The sequence below is a fragment of the Rattus rattus genome, chromosome 4 (genome assembly GCF_011064425.1).
Source record: "Rattus rattus isolate New Zealand chromosome 4, Rrattus_CSIRO_v1, whole genome shotgun sequence".
Lineage (NCBI taxonomy): Eukaryota > Metazoa > Chordata > Mammalia > Rodentia > Muridae > Rattus > Rattus rattus.
The window spans coordinates 122,482,498-122,495,709 of record NC_046157.1 but is presented as its reverse complement, the minus strand read 5'-3'; the positions used below and the strand labels follow the sequence as shown (position 1 = coordinate 122,495,709).

Genomic DNA, 13,212 nt, shown 5'->3' with positions numbered 1-13,212 from the left:
CTTGGAGTAGGGACACTCCAAGTTGGGAGAGATAGAAGCAGACAGGCAGGGATACAAGCAAGAGGGAGGGAACAAAGGGAGACTCAGAGAGACAGAAACGGAGAGACACAAGAAGGGAGAGGGAAGAGGAGAGAGAGAAGTGAGGGGAGGCAGACAGAGATCTAGGGTGATTGGGGGACCATTTATGCATCATCGCACCTAGCACACCTGGCAGGCACATCTGGCAGCAGCATGTGACTTTGCAAGCGCCTGCCGCTAGGTCCCTGAGGGCTGGCTAGTGAGGATGCCTGATTGCTAACGCCCTTCCCTCACTGCTCAGGGAGCTATGCAGGAGGTAGAAAGAAGGTAAGGGTAAGAGGGGAACAGGACTCACACACACACACACACACACACACACACACACACACACACACACACACACACACACGAACTCACAGAGACTGTGGCAGCACACACAGGGCCTGCACAGGTTCATAGAAGATGGGGCACCAGTGCTGAGAGGGATAAAAATGAACAAGAGGTCCCATCCCTAACCAAGAAGCTATCTTTAAACTACATCCACTTACAAGCGAAAACTTGAAAGTTTTCTTCAATGGAGTCTTACTGAATACATAAACCACACTTAAGGGTAGGCCCCGTCTCCAACAATAGATGGCCAACACAAACCCAACGGTGCTTTTGTAGACTTCATATTGCTGTTTGGGCAAATTTTGTCCTACTGGTCTTTTGTCTATGTATTAGGGGTTTTTATTTGTGTTTCTATGGGCTTTGGCTTTCTGTGTATGTGTTTATTTTGCCTTTTCTTTCTTTTGATTTGATTTGATTTTCTTTTTGATTTGTTTGTCTGGTTGTTTTTTTAAAGAGAGAGAAAAAGGCAAGGAGTTAGGTGGGTGGGGAGCTGGAGAAGATCTGAGGCGAATTAAGGGAGAAGAAATCATGATCATAATATATTGTAAGAAAAATGTTTTCAATTAAAAAAAGGGAAAGTATTTCCACATATTAACAATTTTGGTTGTGGAAGGATTTATTTTACTGTAGATACAAAACCAGGAGAAAGAGCTAGATTTCATTACTTAGCCTAGTGCACCTCTAAAATCTCGGGCTCCATCAGGCCACTTCGCTGCACGTGTAGAATAAGAAAATGGCAGTGCTGTTAAGAGGAGTGCTGTTGAGTCTTGTGACGTGAGAGGAGGTATACGTTTCTTTTGCGGATGTATGCACAGCTCAGCATTGTCGTTGGTAGCTACTGAGTCAAGGTCTGTTTTCTAATCATATCTGTGATTGAAAGTGAGGAGAGCTAGAGGCCTTCGGCTGTGTGATCTCATTTGCTTACTTGAGTGCAGGTTGAACTTCATCAGGTATCATCTGTGTACCCTGTGTGCCAGGTCCCTGCAGCCAGCAGAGAGAGAACTGGAGAAGGAAAGCTGGGTCACCATGACTTTGGGCAGACTTCTGCAATCTGACTCCCAATGGTTTTTTTTTTTTTTTTTTTTTTTTTTTTAACATATTTAAGCATATATTTAACTTCAGATAAAGTTTCCTCTTAACAATTATCACAACAAAATGGTATGGCTAAATTGAAACACAATTTCAAAGTATGCACCTTTGCAAAGTACCTACGACCTCTTCAACGCGAATAGGTTCTATTGAGTGGAAAGCAATGGTGCGGGTAAGGGGATTAGCGTGAAGCTTGGCTCTACAGAATGGCAGAGATCACCAGGTTATTAGCACAGCCATCCCCAGTCTTGTGGATGAAAAAAAAAAAAAAAAAAAAAAAGGTATGCACCTCCCTTCTGTGGAAGAGAAAGGTGTGTTAAAAAATTCTTGTTTCTCTATTGCTGTTCGTAAATGGGTGGGGGTGCTTATGAACGTCTACAGTTGTGCTGCATGTAAGGGTGTACTGAGACTGCCACATTCACTGGATAAATTACATCCTTGTAGGGTGTATGCTATGAAACAGCTGATTCCATTTTTCTTTTTAGTTAAACAACGTTAAACTTTAAGCCTGTCCTTGACTAGAAGTCACCTTGGTTTTTTGTGTTGTTTTGTTTTGTTTGTTTTTTTTTAAATTTTTTTTGTTCTTCTTCAATAATTTTGTGAATTACACATTGTAAATTGTTTCCACTATTCCAAGAATTGACTGACCATAAAATACTTCATGGTATGTTAACTGTGTATCCATAACACGTATCTTTCACATGATAATAAAAACAAAACAAACAAAAAAAAACCCACTTCAAATTCTGCTTTTTTTAAATCACTTGCTAACTTGTCATAAAAGGTCTTTCTGTCTTTAGTCTGGGCCACTTTCATTTTCCTACTCCTGATAAGAGTGTTAAGTCTGGCCTGGTCGTAAAAATACATTTTTTTTAAATTTTTTTTTATTATTTTTTTTTTTTTGCCATGCAGCATCTCAGTGTTACGTCTTGGCTAGCAACACAATAACAATTCAACCCTGATGTTGGTTTCTGTATTGTTGGACATGCTATAGGGACTTAATTTAAGGATCACTTGCAGCTTGATAAATTTTATATTCTTATTTTTTCTACACAATCAGGTCTATAGGGTATCATTTTGTGCACTGTGTAAAGACCATATTATTCAAATGCTGATTTCTGTGGCAGAGATAGGAATGCAGGCTAGACCTCAGCACTGTTAAATATCACCTGTCCTAGTGTTTTGTAAATACTCCCCCCAAACCTTCTGATTGGTTTAATAAAGAGCTGAAATGGCCTATAGTAAAGAGGGAGACAATTGGTGGGACTTCTGGGCAGAGAGATAGGAACTCTGGGAGAATGTGTGAGGCAAGAGATTTGCTATTAAGATGCAGAGGAATTCAGACTTATGAAACAAAGGAAAGGTAATAAGCCATGTAGCAAAACATAGACTAATATAAATGGGTTAATTTGGGTTAAAAGAGCTCGTTAGAAACAAGTAAGCTAGGGACTAAAGCTTTCACAAATAATAAAAGGTCTCCACGTGGTTATTGGGAAGCTGGCAAATTATAAAAAGTCCAACAGTTTCATTACCCCAATCAAAATGTAAAAGTTATTCATACACAAAATCTCTTGTGTGATCAGCTAAATGACACTTAAAATATGTAGTTCGAGGAAGAAAATTAGTGGCTCTTGGGAGGGAGAGCTTGGTCGGAAAATGTTTGCCTGAAAAGCCTGAGAACCTGAGTGTGACCTAGGATACCCATGTAGAAAGCCTGAGAACCCGAGTGTGACTGGCACAGTACCAGGCTTATACTCCCAGAGCACGAGAGTCAGGGACAGATAGATCATGGGTCTTGTAGTCTCTCCAGCCTAGCCTAGTGAGCTCCAGGCCCAAGAGAGAGGAATTTTAATCCAGCAATGCGTATGCCCTGACAAGGGATCACATCCCAGAGACCTAGATCTGTGTGATCCAGCTGGAACGCAAACACGCCACACACCTTTAATCCCTCAGGGTAGACTACAGAGATGACCTTAGTATACTCCTTTAAGGTAAAATTAGTCTGTAGAGCAAGCAGGCATGTTTGAAAGTGACACCTAGGTGACATTGAGGTGCAGATAAAGGGGCGAATCAGAGAAAGATTTGACCAAGTGAGTCAAAGAGAATACACACAACTCTCAGGAGAACCCTGGGAAGAGGAACTATTTAAGAGCAGCACAGGGAGAGTCGGTCGGGAGTCAGTGCAGTGGAGAGGAGCTCCTTCACGAGTTCATGCAGTTCAGTGCAGCTCAGCAGAGGCAGTTGAAGCCAGAGAGTAAGAAAGAAGGAGTCAGAAGATTAGAACAGATTCCCACCTAGGCTGAGGCCAAGCAGAGCAATTTAGTGAGAAACGGAAAGAAGCCAGATTGAATCAGTCACTTGGAGAGGAGGTTGAGCCGGAAGAGCTGAATAGAACCAGCCAGCAGAATCTAGAAATACCCTGAAAGGGAGAGCTCATCCAGCAGTACGTCTCAGAGGCTGCAACGTTCTAGGCCCAGGTTAGCAGACAGAGGCTGGGAGATAGTACATTGGCTAGAAGCTTCCAGGACTAGGCCTAGGGATGGGTTAGAATGGAGAGACAAACGGTCTGGGCTCATCTGAAGCTGTGAGAGCTTGGATACGGCTCTCATTCATCCCTTCCTCAGAGGAAATCAAAACAACATTTATGTTTACAACTCATCTTATAAACAAGATGGGATGCTGAGGAATGACTCTCAGTTCACCTGTGGCCTCCATATGGACTTGTACTCCTCAATGCACGCACACTTGGACATGCACGAACAGACACTGCACCCAATTCCAAGAAAGAAAATACATAGGAGTCAAACGGAGGGGGCGAGGGGAAGTCATGGGATGTCAAGGCCAAACAGAAGAAGCTAGAGGTCGGAATATGAGGTGATGTTGCTAAACAGAGCAAGGTCAGAGGACGAATGCTGCTGCGGGTCCCATGGGCTATGTGAACGAATCTTGAAAAGAGCTATGTGGAGTAAAAGCTAATTAGCTAATTGTAAAGGCCCACATATCGACTATACACTATGTGCCCAAGGCAGGCGTATGTGCCATCAGGCAGAGTACCTCTGTGGCCTCTGCTTCCCTTGAAGTCAGGGCAGGAACTATGCATACACTGTAAGCTGAAGTAAGCCCTTTCCTCCCCAGGTTGCTGTTTGTCATGGTCTTCCACAGCGATAGAAAGCAAGCTAGGTGAGACATGGTTTCCTTATAGAATAATAAAATACTATACAATCAGTAGTGATGCTGAGGGTAGGGCTGCTTTCTTAATGTGCAAAGTGAAAAATGCATGGTCCCTTTTCCCCTCTTTTTAAGGAAATTAATAGGGGCTGTCAAGATAGTTCATTGAGTAAAGGCACTGCCTCTAAGCCTGACAAACTGAATTCATCCCTGAGAACCACACGGTGGGAGGAGAAAACCAATTCCTGCAAGTTTTCCTCTGATGTCTGCATATATACCATTGAACTTGAATGTGTATAGATACACCAAATAAATAATAAATAAATAAAAGTTTCAATGGCAGAGAATGAAATCAAAATAGGGCCCCCTTTCACATGACGTCAGGAAAAGGGTGATTTGGCTCTAGATGCAATAGAAAAGCTCATTTTCCCAGTAACATATGCTGGATAAGCTAACAGAGTCTTTCTTTTCTGAATGAATAGGACACGATGCCTTTTGACGGTGAAGCCAAATCGGGACTACTTGTACCTATCCGAGGACTATTTGCAGGTCAGGAATTCTTTGTGTCTGGTGTCTTCCACTTGTATGGTGTCTGTCGGCTTCCTTTCTTCTCTAGCTATTATCATATTTGATCCAGGACAGAAAGATAACTTCTGATCAAGTATCTTATAATATGCTAAAGACTAAGAATAATTTCTTTAAGGTCAGGGTATATTTCAGAGGACGATACACACCCCTTTAACTTCCCACTCTTAGAAACTCTTCTTGGAATTCCTCATTTCTTATAAATATGCCAATACCTTTTTGTTGATGAAATGCTTACAGCTAGACATCTGTGTGAGTCCAGAAGAAACTCAAGAGTAGCAGGGGTCTTGGTTAGGGTTTTACTGCTGCAATTAGACACCATGACCAAGGCAACTCTTATAAGGACAGGATTTAATTGGGGATGACTTAAAGGTTCAAAAGTTCAGTCCGTTATCATCAAGGTGGGAGTATGGTAGCGTTCAGGCAGGCATGACGCAGGAGAAGCTGAAAGTTTGATATTTTGTTCGGAAGATAAACAGCTGATGATTGGCTTATAGGCAGCTAGGACAGAGTCTTAAAGCCTATGCCCACAATGACACAGTTCCTCCAACAAGGCTAAACCTATTCCAACAAGGCCACACCTCCAAATAGTGTCACTCCCTGGGCCAAGCATATTCAATTCACCACGGTGTGTAGTTAAATATGAGTATTATTTAATAAGCTGCTTTCCAGAGTAGGTATGCTTTTGCTGATTACAGCGAATAAGCGAATTAAGAGAATACTTGTGAGTATTCTCTTAATCAGATATTTTGTCTGTTAGAGGAAGACCAGGGGTTTGTAACTTTTCCCAAAATAATTAGCAATGTTCAAAGCAAGTTCAGCTATGTAGAGTACTAAACGATACTGAGCTCTCCTTGTTATCAAATGCATCTCATCTGTTCGTCTCAAAGATTTGATTTACTTATTTTTCCTAGACAGGGTCTTGCTGTGTAGTCCAGGTGAACATTTTCCTGCTTCAACTTTTTGAGTGCTGGAATTACAGGAGTGTGTCATCGGGTCTGATTTAAATTTACCATTTCATTTAAAAATTATTAAAATTACACAAAACTACTTCAGATCAATCAATACCTGCTGGTTAAACTTAAAAGTCAAACATAGATAACCAACTGGGCGTTTCCCATGACAACCTAATTTAGAGGGCAAACTCCTTTCTTTTTCATCCAGGTTTTCTCCTTTTCTCTTTGCTTTGGTTACCCATCTCTCTGCTTTTCTCTTGGCTCCTCCCCCTCCTCCCCTCGTCTAGTTACGCCCCTAGCCAGGCCCCGCCCCACTTTTACCAGGGTCCCGGCCCCGCCCCAGCCGTGTCTGGCCTGGCCCTGCCCACAGCTCTTACTGGTTTCCTCACGCTCTTGTTTTGCTTGGCCTGTGAGCCTAGAGCAGCGGAAGTTCGGGGGGTGGGCCGCTCTGGCTCTGGGGAGCTCAGCGGAAGTGCAGCGGTAGGCCGCTCTGGCCCTCCGGAGGAATTGTCGGTGACCCTGGCTCTTCAAGGTTCTGGTCGGCGGTGGGCGGGTCTGAGAAGTGCAGGTGGAGTTGCTACGTTCTGCTAATTCATCTCTAGGGTTTTAGGCCATGGGGCAGCAGTTTGTGTGGCGGCTCCAGTCGAGGTGAGTTGGTAAGCGAGGCAGAGCTAAGGGCCGGCTCTCCGTGGGAAAAGGCTCGCGACTGTCATCTCAGGCCTCGCAGATCTAGCCGCCCTTGTTTGGCGGCCTTCTGCTGAATTCACTGGCTGCCCGCCGCAGCGGCATTCGTCCTCTGACTTTGCTCTTTTCTGCAACAGCACCTTCATTTTCCGATCTCTAGTTTCTGTTCTGCCTTGACGTCCCAAGATTTTCTCACCTACACCCCACTCTGTTTGACTCCTATTTATTTTCTTTCTTGGAACTGGGTGCAGTGCGGGGACGCGCCACCTCTGTGTAGGGTATTTTCTCAAGTCACACAGAAGTGATGGGTGTACCTTGGCTTCGAGTAACTTGATTAGCTTTTCAGCCAGCTGTAGTAGCAGCGCAGGTAATTGGAACTCACAGAATAATGTGGCCATTTAACGTGGCTTGACGGAACGTAAGTGCAAATATAAACTTTTTAAAAGTGCCTCTCACTGCAGTCGGACCTCGGCAGAGGGAAATGTGGTAGCACCTATTTTAGGAGCCTTTGACTTGTGTAATTTCTTTCCCCAGTACCATACACAAAAACTTCAATTGCCCCGCTGTGAAACGCTTCCCTGAAGTACTTTTTGGGTGATGAAATGTTTACTGTTAGACATCTGTGTGGTCTAGGAGCATCTTAGCAGTGGAACGCACCCTTGTTAAGTCTGCAGGTTCCTTATGCCTTATAGTCTGTTGTGGAAGGTTCCTGCAAAGGCATAGAATGTTTATTCTAAATGAATAGTTAACCCCATTGGAGCTAGAGCGATGGCCCAGCAGTTTTAAGAGCTTATACTGCTCTTAAAGGACAGGCTGAGACGACATTCCTGTGTGGCTCATCACTACCTTTAACTCATATGTAATTAAAAATACATCTTAAAAAATAGTGCTTTTTCAGCACAAAGTACCAACATTGTATCTAATGATTTGATTCTCAAGTAATTTTGTTACACATTGAAGTTGCCTTCTCTTTTTTCTTTTGTGTTGAATACTGGCATGTGCTCATGTATTCATTCTTGTTGCTTTTTTGAAGATGGCAAATTCTAATTTGGGAACCGTGCAGAAGAGGCAGGCATATTAACAAAGTTAATTTCTTCTTGAAGATTCTGTCATTACTGTGTGGTTCAGCTTGTCCCTATTTCACTCCCCATTTCAACATGTAAACTGCCGGGACCAAATTGGACGTCATTGATCTGGGGTCTCCCTTTTCTAGATCCAGTCCTGGGATGGATATTACCCTAGCAAAAGGGATTGGATCCAAGGTCATGCAGTCAAGAGGAGAGGATTCCACAAATGTGGAGGGAGATCTGAGAATGTTTCTGGAAGGAAAGGGGTGGGTGCGTCTTGGTTGATGTGATTGGGCAATGCCATTGAACTTCGCCTCCTTTTGCTCCTCTGGTGTTGGCCTGTGTTCCTACCCCTGCAGGGCCAATTTAGCAGTTGGGTGGTTTTCTCTGCCTCAACATCATTTCTTTGAAGAGAACTTTCAAACGTGTTGGTCACTTGGTTATTCCGAGTCTTACGTTGAACGCTTCAGTTGCACCTCAAATGTGTGCAATTGTGTGTATACTAGATTTATAAATGATCTCCATCACTCATTTTTGTCTTTTGTTTTGGATGAGCCGATTACGTTATGAGTTTCCTTATGGCAGTTCTGTACACACAGTTTCTGTTGTTGGTTCTCTCCCCACTCTCCTCCCCCGGCTTAGTGTGCTGGCCAGCCCTCCTCCTCCACTCTCTAGCTCTTCTGCTTCATGTTACTTGGGTCTTTTACTGTCATTTCCTCCCTTTCACCCTGCAGCCTTCCCTTAAGACCCTTTTCTGCTCTCATGGTCCTGGTTTAGGTCTATAGCCCACATTTACCCCACATATATAAATCTAGCATCCACAAACATGCTATATTGGTCTGAGCCTGGGATATCTTGCTTAACATAGTGTGCAGACTGGTTTTGATGTCAACTTGACACTAGCTGGAATCATCTCAGAGGAGAGAATCTCAATTCAGAAAACACCTCCATAAAATGGGGCTTTAGGTTATCCTGTAGGGCATTTTCTTAACTAGTGATTTGCATGGGAGGACCTGGTTCATTATGGATGGTGACATCCCTGGACTGGTGGTCCTGGGTGTTATAAGAAAGTAGTCTGAATAAGCCATGACAAGCAAGCGATAAGCAGCCCTCCTACATGGCCCCTTCATCAGCTCTTGCCTCAGGGTTCCCATCCAATTTGAGTTCCTACTCTGTCTTCCTTCAGTGATAGGAAAATGTAAGCCAAATAAACCCTTTGTTCCCCAAGTTGCTTTTGGTCATGATGTCTCATTGCAGCAGTAGAAACCCTAACTAAAAACACAGAGTAACTTAACGGTTCCTGTTTTCCTGCAAATGTCATACCTTTCCTGCAATAGAATTCTGTTGTGCCTATGTGCCACAGTGTCCTTTATCTGAGTTATTGATGGCTGTCTAGGCTGCTTCCATTTGTTTGCTGTTGTGAATGATGCAACAGGAAACATGAGCATCCAAGCACCATTTTGGTGGGGCCTATAGTCTTCTAATGTTATCTATTTCTCTCACCCTCACAAACCTTATCTCTTCTTGTAGACTCAAACTTATATATCACCCTCAGTTTAGCACTTGTACATTTTGCAGAAACTCAATGGGCTTACTTCTTCCAGCTCGAGTAAATTCTATATGTGAGTGCTACCTAGATCTTAGCGAGTTTTACTTCACTGCCTGCTCTCATCAGCTTAGAAGCTCTCATAAGTGCCTTCCTGGTAATGGAATTGAATACAAGTTTACTAGCCCGGATCTCAAGGATTTGAATCTAAGCTTACTTTATGAGTAAAATAATCTGTTGTAGCTACTGGGAAGCACTGTGCTGGGCACTGGTTATCCTGTAGGCAGTGTGGGCCAGGTATTTCTACCAATCCTTAAGTAAATACTTAAGGCAGAGTGATATTTAGTTACTGACCTTGATAAGTGTTTTAAAGGAAAAAGAGCAGATTGTGTACAGCCAGCTTTAGATAGAGGAGTCTAGCTAACTCTGTCAAAAGATTGCTGTTATGCAATATACCTGCTGCCCTCTGCCTACCTACATTGTTTGACTCCTGCTGCTTGCTGCCCCTGTCCTTCCCATCTGATTGGACTACGGTCCAATCTTTGAGGCTTACTTTGCATTTTTAAATTTCTGTGCCAGGAGACACAGACCCAAACAGACCAAGTAGAAGCATTTAGTGATGGTCACGACATGATAGCAGTGGGGACCAGGAGGGGACCGCTGGGTGAAGGAGAAGGCTCTTTGCCTCAAAGACAGCTTCTCAGCTCTGGCATTGATGCTGTTGGTAAAATGTAGACCCAGTTCCTGCCATTATCAGGGTGGCTTTTACCTGACACCCCCTCCCCCTTGGAAAATGGCAGCTTAGGCAAAATCTCTTGATTTAAACAAAATGTTTGTTGCTTCCAAATAAATGTTGACTAAGTAGGAACAAAATAATAACAAAAGACACCTGCAAACCAGGCATAGGGTCTTCTTAGCACTCACTGTGAGCTACAGTGTTTGTATTTATTTCTTACAGTTAGGTGCAGGTCCTGGCGCCTCTGTAGTGGTCTGTGCCTGTCACCTACTGATGTGTCCTCAGATCCTCACCTTTCTGTGAAGCTTCAGGATCTTTTCTTCATTTGTTATTGAATGTTTCTGCTTTATGTCACAGCATATGCAACCCAAAAATTAAATTTGTATTCACCCTGTAAAGCAGCCAGTGTTCTTTTAAGTGTCTCAGGACCTGCACTCTCCTTCCCTTTTTGGTTGGAAGTCCTCTTTTTTCCAGAGTTTTCACTTCACAACCCAGTAAACCAAGTAGGTTCACCCCTGAGTCGCTCATTTGCCTTTTGACCTATTTGGGCAATCTCTTATCACCTTAACTTGCTTGAAAAGTTTCCAATCCAGCTATGTGATTTTATAAGCTTGCATTTGCTTCATTGGATAATTTGTAAAGAAGCTTCTGACACTTTTATTCTTCTAAGATTGTGGTGCTTTGTTTTATGTTGTTGTTTGTTTATTTGACGTAGAGTCTCTCTGTAACTGTGTAGACTGGGCTGACCTTGAACCTTGCCTGTGCCTCCCCAGTGCTGGAAGTAAAGGCATGCACCTTAGTGTGTATTGAAATCACCAGTACAATATTTATGTCCTGATTTTAGTTTCTTCTATAGTACACTTCTGGTAGAGCAAATATTCTGCATTTTGAGCTAGGTTCCAGTGTGGTTCTTGTCCAGGTCACAGTTGAAAAACTAATTCCACATCCCCTGCAGGGATTACATAGGCTTGTTAATAACTGAACTGAATTCCCTGAGATGTGTGGAACCTTCCCCTGTCCCCCTAGGGCAGCTTTGGAGGTAGCAGAAAAGGGAGAGATGATACGTTTGGAATTATTTGTAGCTTGAACTCTCAAATATCATACTTTTTTTTTTGTACTAGGGACTGAACCAGATGCTGTATCATTGAGCTCCGTCCCAAGCCCAGAGATCAGTTTTTAAATAATAGTTTAGTGTTCGTGGCACTAAATGGAAACAGTATGATCAGTATAGACAACGGTAGAGGGTTTAGTTAGGCTTCACTTTCCTTCCCTTGTCATCCATCTGGTATCTTTGTGCCTGCAAGTGCCTTGCCTAGTGCTTTGAACTTGGGTGTGGTTATCTTATTTTGAGTCTAGCAGAACTGTATCTCAAATTAAACTGGGATTTGAAGTTAGGCCCATGTTTTGTGCCCTCATGAGTCTCAGGTAGAGGTTAGATGGCTACCTGATTTTCCAGTCTTGCAGTGCATTCCGTGACTTTGAGTTGGCGTTGGGCACTGGCCTTATTAAGGACTTCAGAATCTTTTGGACAGCGTGCTTGACTTGGTAATCATCACTTTGTGACACTTTGAGCACAATCCCCCATGCTCGTGCCTCACCTTCGTAATTTAAACTTAACTGGGTTGTTATGACTGGAGTTTTGGAATATTTGCTGGAGTCTTCCACAGGTTCTAGTGTACCCACACGGGGGACACGAGTCTGGCAGATTCTAGTGTACACACACGGGGACACTTGGATCTGCAGTAGATTCTAGTGTACACACACGGGGACACTGTTGTCTTTAGCAGATTCTAGCGTACAGACTCATGGGGGACACTGGGGTCTTCAGAAGAGTGTATTGTATTGCATCCTTACCAAATTAAGAAGAATTACAGATTCCACATCTCCATACAGGAAATAAATAATCAAAATGTAAATTAAAATTGTACAGACTTTGTACAAATAATTTAATAAATATCTAATGATATGAACAGTGTTATATAGATTAATTTGAACATATCTCCACTAGTCATTCCTCTCTCCTCCTAAATCTCTGACAGCTGTTTATTTTTCTGTGAATTTCAGAATCCTGCCATTTTCAAAATATCCTATAGTTGAAATCTCACAGTATTTGGCTTTTCAGATTAACTTCCTAGGAGTACACATTCTTTAATTTTCATTCTATGTTTGTGTCGGTAGCTCATTTCTATTTAGGGCTCACCTGAGATTCCAGCACCTCCCAGCCTTAAATTGCACATGACCTTATGGTCTTGGAAGGTAACAAGAGTGTAGAGATCATAGATTAACAGAAGCAGGGACTTCATCTATGCACCTATGGGAAAGTTGACATCTTTGTTGGGACAAAAATATTCTGGTGGTTTAACTGCTTAATGTTACCCACACTTGAGCACTCTGTAAGTAACCCCTCATACATGCTCTGTAAGTAACCCCCCATACATGCTCTGTAAATAACCCCTCCTACATGCTCTGTAAGTAACCCCCCATACATTCTCTGTAAATAACCCCTCATACATGCTCTGTAAGTAACCCCAACAGAAGTGTTGGTTCCCCAGGTTGCATTAATGGAATTATTTTGGTTAATCTTTGATGTCCTGTAAGAAGGGGGTTGGCATTTATTTCCACCCCAAGAAAGTTCCCAAAACATGGGAGGAGGGTGTTTAGTTTTGGAAGAAACTGCCAAAGTCCTTTAAAATGGATGTGTCATTTCATCCCTGTGCCTGTCAACAGTGTATGAGTTTTAAATCTTTTTCAAGGTTTTGTGCCAGTAACCTTTGTTCCAGAGGCTTTAAGGCTTTATAGAGTTTGTACATTGAGACATAATAACCGGTTACTATGCTCCTCCTCTACATTGTTTCAGGTTCAGCTCAATCAGAAGAGCCAGTGTTATTCTGCAACATCTGGTAAGTTTGGAGTTTCTTTTGTCCAGATTGATAGTTATGATACAGCTTAAGAGTGTCACCATTAGGGAATAGA

The 13,212-nt window shown here is 42.7% G+C and overlaps 1 protein-coding gene across 1 annotated transcript in view; it reads left to right on the top strand.

The window, feature by feature from the left end:
- Positions 1–6,629: 6,629 nt before the first annotated feature.
- The window catches only part of Hibch (3-hydroxyisobutyryl-CoA hydrolase), a 164,638-nt gene continuing 158,055 nt past the window's right edge, over positions 6,630–13,212 (top strand). The window contains exons 1-2 of the mRNA XM_032899734.1: positions 6,630–6,854; positions 13,097–13,139. Of these exons, the coding sequence (XP_032755625.1) occupies positions 6,820–6,854; positions 13,097–13,139 (78 nt within the window). The 5' untranslated portion in view covers positions 6,630–6,819. The remainder of the gene's footprint in view (positions 6,855–13,096; positions 13,140–13,212) is intronic.